General features: G+C 39.3%; 1 protein-coding gene across 4 annotated transcripts in view; it reads right to left on the reverse strand.

Annotated features, from left to right (window-relative positions):
* The window catches only part of CHD5 (chromodomain helicase DNA binding protein 5), a 212,975-nt gene that overhangs the window by 40,501 nt on the left and 154,969 nt on the right, over positions 1-17,505 (reverse strand). For all 4 annotated transcript variants that reach the window (XM_075604962.1, XM_075604961.1, XM_075604963.1 and 1 more), the window contains exons 20-32: positions 17,086-17,217; positions 16,478-16,595; positions 13,281-13,405; positions 12,423-12,654; positions 11,795-11,833; positions 8,585-8,757; positions 8,255-8,429; positions 7,286-7,372; positions 5,701-5,789; positions 4,812-4,945; positions 1,881-2,025; positions 626-785; positions 186-265 (exon numbers count right to left, since the gene is read on the reverse strand). In XM_075604962.1, the coding sequence (XP_075461077.1) occupies positions 186-265; positions 626-785; positions 1,881-2,025; positions 4,812-4,945; positions 5,701-5,789; positions 7,286-7,372; positions 8,255-8,429; positions 8,585-8,757; positions 11,795-11,833; positions 12,423-12,654; positions 13,281-13,405; positions 16,478-16,595; positions 17,086-17,217 (1,689 nt within the window). The remainder of the gene's footprint in view (positions 1-185; positions 266-625; positions 786-1,880; positions 2,026-4,811; positions 4,946-5,700; positions 5,790-7,285; positions 7,373-8,254; positions 8,430-8,584; positions 8,758-11,794; positions 11,834-12,422; positions 12,655-13,280; positions 13,406-16,477; positions 16,596-17,085; positions 17,218-17,505) is intronic.

Genomic DNA, 17,505 nt, shown 5'->3' on the forward strand with positions numbered 1-17,505 from the left:
GTTATTAAGACGACGCTGAAACTGTATGCATTTATGGATCCAATTGAATATATTTACCATCATATCCAGCCAATATGGGAAAGAAAATATGTGGAATGGTTGGTGCATTGAAAAACAGCCTGTGCTCTGTTGAATTAGATGCAACAAATGTGAGTTTGAGGTACAGTATAAAGAGATTATTTTACCTGTGCCTCCAAATTAGTTTGGGGCTTGTTTTCTACTAACTCGTTTTCTTCTGGCAACACTGATTGTGTATCACACTTTTCTATAAAAGAAGAAAACATTTCTAGGTAAATCACAGTCAGTTACAGTAGTTGAGAGCAAACTACATTGTTGCAACCCGCGGCACGCTGCAGCGAAACATACTCCACGGGCCAGTGGCCATTGTTTTGAATTAGCCACACGTGAGATGGGGCCGGGCTGACGTTCTATTTCCCCCGCGGGAGCGGGTTGCAATACCACTGGATACATCAGTAATATTGTTTCATTTGTTTGAAAGCTAAAACAACATATGAGTTGATGTACAGTATTAATCAAAGTGGTTTTGTGCTATGATGGTGAATAAATGATTTTAATTGCAGTATATCACCTACAGTAGGAAAGCCATTTGATACATGCACTGTACCTGGCAGACTAGCTGCTCCAGTCTGGGTGGGAGCTGGACTTGCTGGAACAGGAGTGGTAGGATCAGAGGAAACAATGTCAAAGCATTTTTTCATCTCTATGCCTTCTGGGATCATATCAGGAGTACTGTACTTTCCATTGACATGTTCAAACTCCTGAACCTTAAAAAAGACAACAGAAGAAATATATTTTCACATTTAAAGGAGCATTTCATGCAATATCCTACATGTGTGTTATAAAAAAAAATCAGTTCTATAGTATTAGATAATCCTTACTACATTTTGTTTTTATTGAACTCTTAATGCCATTTTTAATTAGTTTTAATATACGGAGCACCCTTTCATTTCTATAGCAGATTTTAGCACACGTTTCCAGCTGTGCATGATATTTGCAACACTTTTCGGTTTGTGATCAGTTGTTGCCAATATTCCCATCAGTTTGAGCTGCAAACTGTAATAGTCAATATTACCTTAATAATATATGAATACATTATAGCTACTGAGTTACAGCGACTGAAGGATTAATTGAAACTGAAAGGCAGCCATTTAGTGAACCCTGGGAAGCAGGATCTTTGCTGATCGATCACGGGAGAATGAATCGATCAGCAGTGTAGCTAATTATTTTTCAATAAATGTAATCAAAGGCTGCATATATTTAAAAAAAATATATAAATATATATATATATTTTTTTTAAGTGCCGCTTGGATTGCCTTTTAAACATTTAAGTGGCAAGCACATGTAAGTAAACATTTAAATAAATAGTTGATGCTTTCATTTGGATAGCCTAGACAACAACGGACATTCAACACGAAATGAAACAAATGTGAACATTTCTCATTACGGATCAAAATTAATATCTTATTAAAGATTTTTTTTTTTTTTTCAAATACCATTGAGAGGCTATTTCCTATACTAATTGAGTGCATATTGTGCATTGTCTGTTGTCTAAAGCAAAGTCATGCTTCACGTTACACTATAGACAGTATTATTTGCAATATTGCATAGGGTGTGGCATTTATAAATTAATAAGCCCCAGCACTGTGAGCACTAAATTGAGAATATTGTTTGTATTGAACATCAGTTGCTCAGTTTATTTCATCAATATTATCATAAATAAACACATGACAATATGACAGTTTTAGATACATGAAATATATGTTGGTTTATTGACTACACATTTATAACGATACATTATGTTTTCCTATCATACAACAAACCATACCTGGAATGCTAATTTGAAACTTTTACTCACCCACCTTCTTTCGAACCAATGACATGACTCCAATCCTGGTGAGAACGTGCTGTCGAGATAGCCCTTCTCTTGGAACGCCATCAGCAAAAGTGTCTGCACCATCAGCTCCCGGCTCACAGAGGTGTCTCATAAATAAGGAAACATACGCCCTGGGAAATACAAAAAGTACATTAAAGATTTAGTACACACTATTATTTGTCATTTATTAGTTGTAACATCGGTCAATGGTTTACCATGCTCCAAGAAGAAAAAGCAATAATTAAAATTGAATAGAAGAATAATTAAAATGTGATTGGTCGGGCCCATATTATGATCAAGCTACGCCATTTACTTTTACTGTAAGGCCATCACTAGATTGCTTTATGAAAGATTAACATGTACTCGGTGCCAGATAAGCGAATACATTTTCTTACTAACTACTAAAAATGATTTCACCTCATTAGCTCAAATTGGGGTTTAAATTGAGACCAAAGACACCTCCTTGAAAATGCATTATGTATTAGTTTGGTATGTCATTCCGCTGAGCGTGAAAACAATATTTGTTTAATGTTTGTAAGCATAAGATTATTGTAAAGGGTAATACATACAGATCTGGGATACTGGTTGTTTTTTTGAATGAGTGAATTATTTGAAAAATTCCCTAAATGGGCAAAACTTTTATGCAAATATTTACTGTATCATTAAAGGGGCAACCGCTTCTAGGACCAAAGTGAACTAATGACAGTGACATTCTAAGGGGTTACATCTGGGTGATTAATGTCTTTTTTTATCCAAGTTTGACACCTACAGTGTAACTGTATTCACATAATTTTCTAAAGATACTTTGCAAACATGGGTACAGATGCACTAAACTCCATTCAATCAGGGCAACTAACGTGAGATTACCTAAAACAGTAACAGATTGTATTGTCTCTGAGTTTAACGCATAACAACAAAGCTATCGGCTAATGTCATTCCCCAACTCATTAGCATATTGGAAAAGGCCTAACATACTGTCGCGTTAAAGCTGCAGTTCAGGCAATATCCTGCATGTGTGTTTTAATAAATCAGTTCTGTAGTAAGAAAAAATACTTTTAGCATTTTCTGTTTTTAAAAAAACAACTTTGAAAGACTAATTTTCTTGTATTCTATTTTAACAGCCATTTGCTAAGGCACTGCCCCTTCATGTCCTGTCACAAGCCCTGGCACACCCCTTTGTCAGCCCTGCCCTCCCTCTAGCACTTGTCAGTGCAGGAGTGCTCATGAATATTCATGAGCTTCCACTGCCAGTCAAGCAGATTATAAACAAATGCCAGCTTTTAATATGTCACCAAATTTCGACCTATCAATACATGGAAAACGAATTCAGCTGCAGCTATACAGTTCTTTAGATAATTAGAGATTGCACACATGAAATTATTGAAGTAAAAAAATAAATGTAAAAAAAAAAAAAAAAAAAGACTGAACTGCAGCTTTAAGTAGCACATATACTCGTTTAAATCAGTAGCGGATATGTGTGTTAAGTTAAATCCCGCTTATACACAGACAATAACTCAATACAGTTCCGCATTGACATTCAAATGAGATACTTCCGTGTGGTGTGCCAAACACACTACTTTGTTACAGAATCAGAGTAACCACTGGGGTCTGGCTGGGTGTAATGCCAAGTTTTGGTATGACTAATGTAGCGTTGCGTTGTTTCCCAGCCTTAACCTGAACGGCCTTTAGTGGATATGCACTGTTATGATAACCCAGTTTTACAATGTAAATGAGGGGCTAACGTTAAGTTATTCCATTACTATTAACCTTATATTAATTTAGGTTAGGATTACGCTAAATAGCCTGACGGGCTTAGTGCGTCTTGGTCAGTGTGAGTGGAGACCTGGGAGAGGTTAGATTTCCCCTTGTCTGATGTAATTGTGTGTTCCACAAGTGCAGTCTGATCCCCTCTATCGCCCTCTTTATTGGCTCTGTAATAAGGAGAGGGTGGGATATAGGTAAAGAAAACACTTGATTGACAAACAATTCCCTATTCATAGGCCCCAAAGAAATAACGTTTTCTAATTAATTTTCCAAACAATTAAAGCAGCCAAAGCTTTGCTATTAGCCTGGAGAAGTTTAGCATTTATTTCAATCGTCGTTTGCAAATGTGTGCAAATGTTTAGCCAATTTCTGGTAATAACTGCATATATTTTGTTATGGAACATTAGCTTTTTGAAAAAACAGTTAGTGGAGATCATGTGTTAGAACATGTAATTTTTGCAGTTTTTAGGCCTTTGTGGTGCATTTCAAGTTATGATAAAAGTACCCATGGGTCATTAACCTGGTTACTGCCAATAATAGCCCCATTGATGCTAAGTAAGGAGATTGACAAATAGATGTAATTAAGGTCCAGTACAGTAGAGCAGGGGAAAGCAATCCTTTTCCCCTGCGCCCACCTGCCGGCTGTCCCACTCTCCTCGCGCCCCCCGCTTACCTTGACTCTGCCGGCCAGGCGTCATGACGTCACGTTGCCATCACATGACCCCACGGCGGCATTTGACGCCGCGTTGCCATGGTGACACGTCACCAGGAGCCGTATGAATCAAGGTAAGGAGAAGTTTACAGAGGCCTTAAAGAAGCCGCTGGAGCCAAGGTAAGTGAGGTTTGCAGAGGCCTTCGCCGCTTCCCCGGCACTTAATTTAAGTGCCTTCAGGAAGCACGCGGGGCCTTTGTAAACCGCACCCCCCCCCCCCCACTTTGTGCAACCCTGCAGTAGAGTCTGGTGACTAGTTCAAATCTGCAGACAAGGACTTGGAAACCACTACTCTCATTTATATAATGGTGTTTAGCTGCCACCTAGTGGGGAAAAAAATGACAAATTCTACACGTTTGAATACTCTAGAACAGACTATTTCTTGCATTCAATTGATCGCACGAGAGAGGGGCAGAACCCTCAGTCAGTGGGTTACATTACCTAAATTCTTTCTCACTTTTTCCTCTGAGGTCTCGTACAAGCCAGTGAGAATTAAAGGCATCTTGTGGGGGCATGCCCCATCTCATGATGGCATTTAAGAAGGCCTTGCGCTGTCGAGCATTAAATCCAAGGACCTTAAAACAAAAAGAGGGCATGTATTAAAATAATTTGTATGTATGTGTGTATGTCTTTATTTATATTGCACCATTAATGTACATAGCACCTCACAGCAGTAATATATGTGACAATCATATAAATAACAAATAATACAAATAACAGATCATGTGAATAAGTGCTTCAGAAATAAAAGTAATATTTAGGAAGAGGAGTTTCTGCTCTGAAGAGCTTACAATCTAATTTACATTGAATTGCTCTGGAATGTTCCATGTTTGTCTCTATATATTTAATTCTGTAGTATGCCAAAAATGACTAAACTGAGCTGGTACATTGGGAAACGATGTGTTTAGTACAGTGAAATAAACGATGCCCATTCCAGCAAAGTGAGAGTATATAAGGTTATGTTGTTGAAATACATTTCGTAGCATGATACTTCTGTACAGCCAATCGAAGTACCTACAACAACTTACATTATGGTAACCTTGATTCAAATAAGTTATCCAGTGTTTCCCATCATGTTACCTCTCACAAATAATATATTTCCAGTCCCTGACCCCCTTCCCCAAGGTCATGGCAATACCAACTCTGACAGCAGACATTAACTTTACATGTGTTTTCTCCCTAATTCTTGGAACCCCCCTTTAATAGGAACATAGGTGTAAATAAAGTGAGTAATGAGATTTTATTTACTACTGAATCATTTCCAAAAAGCAACGGTGTTGGTCTACGGTTACCATGTAAATGGAAGACAAAAGCCAAATTATCAGTGCACCTCAATATTTCCTCCAACTCTTGCCAGAAGAGGGGGTAGTGGTTTATCTCTGTCACTTTTTAGCTGTCTTCTAGACTGTCTTCTTCCACCTACAGGGAAAATACAAAGTGAACATGGTACTGTTTTATACTACTAGAACTGTCAATAACCAAGAGAAAATATTTGTTTTTCATTGAAATCACAAATGATTTCACAAATTGTTGTATTTAGAATCATATAGTTATAATATGTTAAACTAATAGACTTACAACCTATTGCAGTATTCCTTGTATAACATACTGTAGTGCTCAGTTATATACATTTCTTCCTATATGTCTTTGCCATGTGCAATGAAACATTTTTATGCCTCACATGACTTGCCCAGGTGACAAGGAGCTGACACTAGGGTGGGAGCTGGGTTTAACTGCTTCAAAGGCGGCAAGATTACCATTGTGTTAATCATTTATCTCCACCAAAGAATGTGATATAGCGATTAAAATAAATGAGCAAACGTAATTCTTAGGTAGCCCTAAATTCTGCCTTTCCAGATCATATCATGATGTACATAACTTGCCGTGACACAGCACACAGGGAATGCACAAATATTAAAAGAAAATTACAGTAAGATACGCCAAAAGTTATAAATCCCTTAACTAGCAGGGGGGGGGGGGGGTTTAGAAGGATGGGATGGATCCCATGCTTTATGACGAGACACTGAAAGGCCTACAGTATGTAAGCATCGCAAACAACTCTAGTGGTGCAAAACTGCTATTGTCAAGCTTAATTTCAATTGCGCCTAAATATTAACTTCAAATTTCTCCAGCTACATCAACAATTATGTTTTTCAATGGTTTGGGCACATACAGTAGCAAGGGCCTGTGCTTGGGTACATATGTAAATATAATGTAGTAAATAAGAATATTTCTGAGAGCTACAAAATCAATTCAAACTGTGTCAAAGTTCAACTTGGTGCAAACCCTAAAAAGGCTGTTTAATGGTGTTAGCATGGAATTCAATTGCTATGTATCAACCAAAAAAGTTTTTTTGGCACAGCGCCGATGTTTCATTATATATGTCGGCAAGTGTATTATTTTCACAATATGCTATTATCAATAATATTACTGTACATGAATAATTGGTATTTACAAATACTAGTTTTACATAAAATAAAAAATACACATCAATCTATTTTAATATAATTTGTTTCAATAAGATAGTCAACAGGAGGGATGCATCATAAATCATTTTAAACAACATTTATGCATCATTCAGTATGTATGAAGACTTCACTTGTTTGAAGGTTTGCAGTAGTTTTAAGCACTGCATTTTTAGTACATACAGTAGGCCCCAACGTTGTTTATTTGCACAAATTCTTACTTTTCTTTATTTAAGCGTTAGGTCCATATTTACTATATTGCGGTGCTGATCCATAAGACCCCTTCTAGTGCTGGAAGACACCTTACAGCCCATGTGCCTCTTAGTTAAATCTGGCCTTAATTAAAAGGGTTACTTTTAAGTTGTTTTAAGGACTAAGTCTAAATTGTATTGCATTGTATTCCTTGTGATAATAATATTCAGTTTACAAAGTTGCCCAATTAATTTTGACCTTCATGTTTTTCTTCGAAGTCTTCATCCTCATCTTCTGAACCAATGGAGTATTCTGACTGGTTATCAGAAAGATCATCGTGCCACTCTAAAGAAGACAGGAGTAAAAAAAAATGAGAGACTTGCTAAGATCTGCCAGCAGGGAAAAAAGATCTACTTTAGATAAAAGCTCGAATATTATGCCAGGTTGCTTTCAGAACCATTAAACACTTTCGCAATTACCCTGATGCCTTGTTAATTTAACCCCTTGAGTGCCACGAGGGCTTGACAGAACTCCTGCAAGAAGCTTATACTGTATAAACTAATCAAGTGGTTTTATTTAAGTTAAATGTTAACAGGATGGCTCCTGTGATGCAACGGAAGAGAGTTGAGTCCTTTTAACTGCTAGTACCATGTAGACTTAAAACAGCAATTCATGCTGTTTTTATTTTTGAACGCAGGATTGAAGCACGAGGTCTCCGGAGCTGAACCCCATTAATTTCAGCTCTGGGGACCTCCTGCTTCTGGAGATACTAACCTCCATATGGGGTGCCGGTAGCCACTACGGTTGAGCTTACATTTTACATTTTAAAGCTCCTGTGTCACATGACCAAATAGAAAGCCAAACTGGGTGACATTACGGCTTCCTATTGGCCCGCATGGTGCAGGAGCTTTGAAACTCTGCCATTATGTGAACCCCACTAGACAAGCAGTGTTTCTACTGGCTCCACTATGGAGGTAAGTACCCCCAGAAGCAGAGGGTCCCTGGAGCTGAAATTACTGGGGTTCAGCTACAGAGACCCCCCTGCTTCAATTCAATTTAAAACAATGGAAGAAAAATTTAGAGAGAAAAAACGGCATTGATTGCCACTTTAACTCTAGGAATGTTTCTAATGTGCTTCAATATTTATACCCAAAGAGGACATTTACAGTCACTCACAAAAAGACACACCTTATAATACATTCTCCTAATAAGCATCACGGAGAGTACCTTGGTCTTCTTGTGAAGCATCATTATAGTTGACTTGTTTGCGAATTCTTTTCCCTTTGCCAAGGTTCCTTGCCAGATCTTCTTGCTGCTGTTCATAATGATGACGGAGCAACTTTTCCCAATAATCTGGATCTACATTCTCTTCCTGTTTAATGATTTCTCGCTCAACTTCCTCCTAAAAAGAAACGGTATTGTACGTAATGTGATTCTTACATATATGAAATATATAGGTACAGTGTTTATAGCTGCGCTTAGTGTTCACTTGTGAAAAGCGTGTGAAACCAGACAATAGCTTTGCAATGATTAAATAAAGCAAACAGGATGTATTACCACGCCGTCTTCTTCCCTCACAACATACTGAGCAACTTTAAAAGAACTGAGATATTCATTCATATTTTGGATTTCTGTATCCTCTGTGGCATCTCGGTTTCGATCCAAAAGTTTTGAAATGGCATCATCATCATAGTGGATAACACTGCTGTCTTCAACATCCTTATTATCACCTGAAGAGTTCAGTACACATGTTATTTTAAGTACTGTTCTTGTTCTTAAGTTCAATCATATTGCCAGACAGCTACTGTATTAGATTGGCAGTTACAAGATGATCAAATAAAAACATCACTTCAAGCAAATTAAATACACTTTCAGCGCTGTGCATGAAAACAAACACACTTTAGGAGACTGCTGACAAAATGTAAAAAATCTACGTGGCGCCTTAAAAAAAAAAAAGGTGTTGATTTCCGCTGCAGGGAACGCCTTCTTCCTGAGATACTTACATCTGAAGGTGATGCTGGCATCTCCGTCCTGTTTAAAGGTTCTGCGGCACACAAGCCAATAGCAAGCCTTGAGGCATGACATTGTAACTTCCTATTGGCCTGAAGGATGCACGACCTTTAAACAAACATTTTGTGTGCCCAGCTGCGGCTGTTGCTAGCGGCCCATTCTGATGTAATAATCTCAGGAAGCAGGAGGTCCCCGGAGCTGAAATCAACACAGTTCAGCTCTGGAGACCCTCTGCTTCAAATCTATTATCCCTCGCCACCCCTGAGAGGTATAGCCACTTTAAGATGCTGAAGTGGGTGCACCCTGCAAACCTTTGTAGGGGGTCTATGCATTAAGGTAGAGAATAATGTGTTTAGATGCACTGCTCAGTTTTTTGGAACAGTTTCTTAAATCTAATGCAGTATGTTAGACTAATGCAGTATGTTAGACTAATGCAGTATGTTAGACTAATGCAGTATGTTAGACTAATGCAGTATGTTAGACTAATGCAGTATGTTAGACTAATGCAGTATGTTAGACTAATGCAGTATGTTAGACTAATGCAGTATGTTAGACTTCAAATGTCACCACTTCAGTGGTAGAGAATGTATGCAGGGAGACACAAACTATGCTACATCTCATTATAATATGTGCACCATGTAACTTCCTCAACTCCTTCTACTGACACTTCCTAAGGTGCAAGCTAAGGCCGCACTTATAGTGCCGGCGAGGTTGCTCGATAACAAATGCATTGCCGCCGCGTACGCTTATAGTAAGCGCGACAATGCGATGGAGTGACATCGCCATCGTGAAAACTGGTAGCCGGCAAAATTAGATTGTTCAAGGGCTGTCTCCTCATGTGACGGCCCATGAACCAATCAAATGACTGGAAACCCGCAACGCCGTCGCCAGGCGAAATATAACTTTCGCCGGTGGCGAAGTTTACGGGTGTCGCCGTCGTCATTGACAGCACTATACACGCGGCCTTAGTCAGACAGGGCAAAATTGGAGCAGAATGCTTTGATACATATATACAGGGTGAAAATGCCACACTTTGCTACATACATTTGTTTTGATGCTTTGTTCCATTTTCTGCTCATGTTTGCATCAAATGTAACAAAGTGTTTCTTACATTTGAGGTGGCTAGAAAACATTATGCCACCTCACACCTGACTAATTTTTTCCCTCAAATACAAGATAAAAAAAAGTGACACATGGAGACAAAGTTTGATACATCTCATTACAATCTGTGTATCATTTAACACATTCTATTGACACACCCCAATTCACAAGGTAACCCAAATGGCAGAAAACTTGGAGCAAGACCTTGATAGATTGAAGCAAAGACGCAAAATAAAAACATCAATTTTGCTGTAAATTTGCCTTGATACATCACCCCACTTGACCTCCAGGAGCTGATGTGTACATAGTAGGTTTGGTAGCAACTACGTTTGTGTCATTGCATTCCTGAGAGTTTTGTGATTCTTTTAATGAAATAGAAAATATAAACCAAGTCCCAGAATGCTGCATTAACACAACAAGTACAATGAAGGGCACACGTCGTTTTCTCTTTCCTAACAGATGCATAAAATATACCCAGTCAATCTGAGTGTTCTTGCTAAGAACATCATGCCTTCCAAAAGTGACCACTACCCCACAACTACACTTACGTTTACAATTTTTAATAACACAAGATCTGAAGATAAATATTGGCAAACTATATCTATTAGCTCCATAATAAGTACAATGATCAACTTTGATTCTGAAATTCAATTTACAAAAGCAAACCGTGTTTATTCTGAGCATGCCTACAGACCAAATTGGTGGTGGGGCTATAGTGCCCTTTCACCCGCAGTAGCGCCCCAAACGTTGCAATAACGCTGGTTATATCTGTATTTTTACTCATTCATAAAAAAGCCTACTGAAAAATCTGGTATTGTGATATATTTTCTGCAAGAATGGTGTCATAGTATAAAGGTATTTTGCCTCCCCATTTTGACTGCCAAATTTCAGGCCAATAGGAAACTCCAACATCATCTGTCATGGCCTCCTAATGGATTCGTATTAAAATCCCCTTTAAAAACCATGAAGTAATATCAGTATCTTCACTGATAAGTATCTTGGGTACCTGAGGGTCCCCAGAGATGAAAATGGTAGGGCTCAACACTGGGGGATCATTATTTATCTTATACTAAAGAAGAAACTGTTACTTAGGGGGGATTGCTGTTTAAGTCGTTTTGAGTACTGTCCAGCTCCAAGGGAGACTTAGGCCTGGGACATAGAGGAGCAAACAGCGCTGAGCCGCGCTACTGCTCTGCCTGATCCAAAATGGGACTTTTCCCTGTCCTTGCAGGCGAGGCAGTGAGCACGCTCTGGGGGTGGGGCGGAGGCGTGCCAGGAGGCGGGGCGGGAGGCGGGGCTAGTCCCCCGCTCCCATTGGATGTGAGAGGTCACGTGACCGCTCCCCCGAGTGGCAAATTTCAAAACTGCCTGTCTCGGGAAAGTTTCTCAGCCTCCGCATGCATCAGCGCGCATGCGGAGGGAGAAACTATAGCCGCGCTGATGACAGATGCAGGGGCTTTGTGCATCTGCTCAGCGCAGCTCAGCCCGCCTCAGCGAGCTTAAAACCACTATGTCCCAAGCCTAAGACTGCCAAGCACCATGCTGTTTAGGGATCTCTTTTTTTTTTTTGTCAGCCACTAAAGGACGGGTAATGCTAAAGACTACAGTTACTTCTCTGGTTGCATCTTCTACCACCCAAATCACAGAGCTACTCACCAGTTCTCCTGTACACAGTTAAGGTGCCACAATGATGGTCTGCAGTAAAAAGGAGGGAAGAAAAAAAGGAGGGAAATATGCATAAAGAAGGGGAAGTTCCACATTATTGAACAGCACTTAATGTATTTATTGTAGTCATTACCTGTTGAACCTCCCAGCAGATATGAATATTTAGAAGACATATTTGAAACAAGGCTTGTAAACAAGTAATATGTCACTGCAATTATGTAATTGTACATTATATAACAGTAAGTTACCCTCAACTGATTAAAATAACAAACCTGTACTGAATTAAAGGCTTTAAATAAACAATAACATTTTGAAAGTACAAGTCTCATCATGTTCATAGTATATAAAACATTTTTAATGGACTAAAGATCTTGGTAAAGATTTATTGGCCAACTTTCAGGAGCTAACCTTCTACTTTCCCGTGGTCACAAGTCTGGCTACAACACTGTATTCTGCAATACTTTTCAAATGAAAAAAGAAAACATATACATAAATATCTGTTTATTGAAATTATGTTAACGTAAATAGCTTTATAATGTTCTTGTCACAAATTGCATATGTTAAACATGAAACGACAATGCTAAGTTGGTCTCTGGCTTTCATTATTTGTGTTCCTCACCTTCAACATCATCCTTGAAGAGCTCCTCAGTTCCAAATTTTAAAATATCATCCAGTTCTTGCTTACTCATAGATCCAGATTTAGAACCTAGTCCCGGGCGGACAACTAAGTGGGTCAACATCATTTTCCTCTTCGCCACCTGAGTGATTCTCTCTTCTACCGATGCTCTCGTGACAAACCGGTAGATCATAACTTTTTTATTCTGCCCAATTCTGTGAGCTCTGCTGAACGCCTGTGTAATAACGATATCTCACTGACAAATACAGAACCTCCTGAACATAGAAAGCAAAGGTGGAATCACTCCTGGTAAAACGACTGTGCTAGGCTTTCCTCATTTATTTTCAGTATTTAAAGGACAATACACAAATATGTCAGTTATTATTTAAGAAAAATAATATATTTGATGGTTATGTTAAATACAGCAGTACCAAGTAAGCTAAGAATTAAAAAAAGGCTAAACATTTTAATAGTTGAAATGTTCTAAAGAGTGTTGCAGAGGTGAATAGAATGTAGTTACATTCTTACAGCCAAATATATGCGGATAAATGATATTAAATGTGTCCGCTATTTAACCGTTGTTAGCTATAGACATGAATGATTTATTGATCAGCTTTTGCATGGTTTTGTCATGTTAAGTTTTGATAAATCAAACTTTGACAATATAAGTAGTTTCTAGCTTGATAAATTACTTCAAGAAAGTATATAAATAAAATATTTTAAGCTCTTAATGTAGTTTAATTGTGTTTATTTGATATCTTATAGTAAGTGAATTTGCTTAAAAGGTGACAGTAAGAATGCGCAACTCAAATGTCAAAGTAATATCAGTTATAAGAAATCAATAATAAATAACTGATTGACCTGTATATCATTGTGGGGGTTCCAGTCTGAGTCATAAATAATGACCGTGTCAGCGGTAGCCAAGTTGATCCCCAGACCTCCAGCCCGTGTGGACAGAAGAAAGCAGAACTGCTGAGCACCAGGAGCTAGAAGCGGAAACACGTCAACGACTAACAGTTAGAAATTATCCGATAAATCCAAATGGATTTATATGTGTTACATAGGATAAGAAGCCGAGGGTCTCCGGAACTGAGAGGGAGGCGGGGCTAGTGCGCCACGTCACGGCGCCGACGTCACGGAGTGCCATTGGCTTTTGCCGGTCACGTGACTGGCCCTCCACTTCCCTCAGCGCGAAAAATTAAATGAATCTGTCGGCTGCAATTCCACACGCCTCGGCACGCCTGCGGAAGCGTCTACCAAAACCCCACACATGCCGGATGCAGGAGGTAAGTTTCCTGGCTCAGCGCTGTATTTTTTACCCTGGCCCCGGCCTAAGGCTGCGGCCAAGCAGGGAGAGAGCTGGCAAACGTGCACGGTGATGTCCCGCGCTCTGCTCATCTGGGCAATTTGTGACCAGCTAGGTACGCGAGTGGGGGGGGGGGGGGGTGTCGGGGGGCGCGGCCATGACTTCACGGAGCTGGTTTGCCCTCATTGGGAGAACCGCTCACGTGACGCGCCAGCAAGCGGCAAAATCAAATTTGCTTGCTTTGGCAAGCAGCTAAGCGCCATGCACCTCTCTTTTACAGTATATCTCTTGTAACACAGTATCCCTGTGTCACCACAGGGTAAAGCATAGCATCTACTCATTACTATTAACCCCAGGTAACATACTAGTAACCTCACGAGGGGGTTACACTCTCCCCTAACTAAATGCAAAGTTGTCCCCAACATTCTATAAATATACAATGGGTAACATTGAGATATTGAGGGGCATACAGCCTAGACATATAGTATACCATAACAATGCTATACATACTGGTAGTAACACTACTATAAACTTCCTGATATCATATTTAACATATAGTAGTTAATATTGTACCTACATGCTCGGCAGATACTTTAGACCGGTACTTAAACCATATATAGGTTGATTATATACAGTAGTACTTCTGGTACATATTCCACTGGACTTTGAAAAACCTTCAATAGTCTTAGATATGTAGGATATGCGATGCGAATAATACTAGAATACCCCGTGTGCTAACATATATACATAATACATTTTTAACTCTGTCACCTCTATCATCATGACATTAGGCATACATATCTTTGGTAACCTACTTCTGGGACATATACAGTCATATCTATGGCTGTACTCATAGGCCCACTAGTGCCGATAACCCAATAACCATGGGCTCTGTAACCATACATTGAGCAGTGTTTCTCCATATCTTAACTAGCGTACCCAATTATCTATCTTTACTAACACGGCTGTCATAAGATGGTCATAATATGCATAATATGGTCACTGTACATTACCAAACGGCCACACTTGTGTGGAACTGTAACTTAGAAGAGGGGTATCCAACATGTAAATGTAAAAGATACATGGAATATTACACATTTCGTTTATTTGTTTTAATACAGATACTTGTGTTAGTGCAACAGAGCCATACACACAGTGACTCCTGAGACAGGTGAGAACATCTTACATTGAGGTGCAGGCAATACTCCTTTAACAGCCTTCCCTAACACACGGGAACCATCGATCAGCGATTAACCCCCCACATATTAGCTGTAATGGGCAGGATCAGGCTTATAGATCTTAACCCCCTTCCCATCAGGCACCTCTACAGAATGGTTCTGCTTTGTTCCCAGCTCATCCAATTATTTTATTATATCGATATATATATACTGCGCCCCATGTGCCAAATGTGCCAAATGTGTTACCCAGCTTACATTTTGGGATAGCTCAATTCACCCATGTCGGGAGATATGGTCTTTCACAGCCTGCTCTATCCAGTGGGCACGCCTATACTCAATTACCCTCATCATTACTTCACTAATATGTGGGTAATCATCCTGCCTGGTCATAATACATACTTCATTACAAACTACGTGATCAGTGCGACTTAAGCAGGTCAAACGGGGGATTAGGGGGCTCCTAGCAGGACCCACACTAAGGGTTCTACCACAGGTGGAGAATCCATAGTCGTATCCCAAAATATCTTGGCTATAGTACAACCTGTCATCTATGACATACGCTCATTTTATCAGAATCTCTGTTACCTGCTCCAGGTTCAACTTGCCTGTCTCCCACCCTGCATCAAGTTGGCAAGCACAGCAACTGACCACACAGGTAAGATTTAGATGGGGTATGTATTCCAAAAACTGCTGGTCATATCATGGCATATCAATTGGACTCCCACTCTGCAAGCGCGTCCTCTTCGCCTTTTAACTCTGGTGATGATTCGGTCACGTGACAAACCTCGGGGATAAGGACTCAACTTGCTCTGCACCACTCGGCGCTGGATCCTCATTGGAGGCAACAATTTCCTCATCTGAGACCTCCTTGATTTCTTGGCAAAGGTAGGGTGGATCATCAATGATCTCCTCTATAATCACATCATCCATCAGGTCCCTTAGACCAGGACCCATGGTACCCAGCGCATCTTACACAAAAACACAAAAGAGAGGGGGCCTAATCTCTCCTATACTTGGGGAACCTTTACCCTACCTCTACTCCCTGAGGCTCCTGCTCTTCTCTCCTCCTGGAACCTAACCTTCCAGACACCTCCTCTCTCTTTTATATCTCGTGACACAGTACCCCTGTGTCACCACAGGGTGGAGCATAGCATCTACTCCTTAGTATTAACCACTGGAAACACGCTAGAAACCTCACAGGAGTGGAGGTTACACGATCTTAAAAGCTCTTGCACAACACTATCTTAGAACATGAATACTGAATTTCATCACATTGTTGTTTTTTTTTTTTTTAACACTAAATACTAGAATTGTGATCCTTCTCCTTATCTATGGTGACTTACATGATATAGGAGTTTGGGTTGTAGGGAAGTTATTATCAGGTAAGCTTCTAACTGTTCCTAAAAACTTCACCCAAGCGACGTACAGGGACATTTGGACATTATTTGTTTTGTTAAAGATTTATAAAACTTATAGCCATTGGTTTCTTTGCGAACTTTTGATTTTCAATCATCTCTTCAATATCAAACTACATTAGCTCAGACACACATCCCATCATATTAAGAAAATAGTACCATTAAACCTGTCAATTGCCTCTTGACGCAGCCCTCCTGTGATTCCCCCATCTATCCGCTCATATTTATAACCTTCATTCTCTAGAAAGTCTTCAAGTAAATCCAGCATTTTTGTCATCTGCAAAAATAAAAAAAAAAGCAATTTTTTTTGTTTAATGTGAACAAAAATGTTAACCCTACCTTCTCATTTTCCACATTTTTAAAATAATTTTTTATTCATTTTTGTGTTAATTTCAATTGCCTGAGCCTCACTCAGCGCTGAACAATTGTTCTTCTCATCCAAATTGGCTGGCGACACATTGCCCTGGCAGTGAAACAGATCAGACAGCAGTCCATGGGATAAGCCCACGTTCATGGGACATTTTTCTTCCGCCACATTTCTTTGACGTTTGTTGAAAACGGTTATTTCTGCAGGATACACCCACATAAATCCATTAATATTATTAAGCAGCGTGCACATATTCCAACGTAAATATTAAAAAACGTCTAACAAGGAGACATTATTTCTGCTTATGAAGCAGTCTCATTGTCATACAAATGTATTTATAGAATAAACTGTGCATAATTGTCCGTACATTTCTTATTCCAACCGAGATGAAGTTCCATACCTGAGAGAAAATCAGGACCCGGTGGCCTCCGTCCTTCAGCTTCCTCAGCATTTTTTGTAGCAGCATCAATTTTCCAGAAGATTTAACTAAAGCACTCCCATCATATGATCCATTTGGCAAGACTGGAGCTTCCTAGGTCCCGAGATTGCAAATAGATTTGTGAGCAAGAGCTTTTCATTTCAAAACTATTATTATTGTTTCTGTCATTTCAATTCATTTTTTTTTTTTTTAAACCTCAGGATAATATTCTGCACAGGAACATAATGGTCAGAAAATATTTATTTGTTTGACTTAAGAGTCCCATTCTTCTTATTAATCCCCAAAAATAGGTTATATTTTGCATATTGACATGTCATCGTTTGTAACCAAGTAACATCCTGTTTCCTTTTAATATTAATACATCCAAGATAATCTTGAAGC

Source organism: Ascaphus truei, chromosome 6 (genome assembly GCF_040206685.1).
Source record: "Ascaphus truei isolate aAscTru1 chromosome 6, aAscTru1.hap1, whole genome shotgun sequence".
Lineage (NCBI taxonomy): Eukaryota > Metazoa > Chordata > Amphibia > Anura > Ascaphidae > Ascaphus > Ascaphus truei.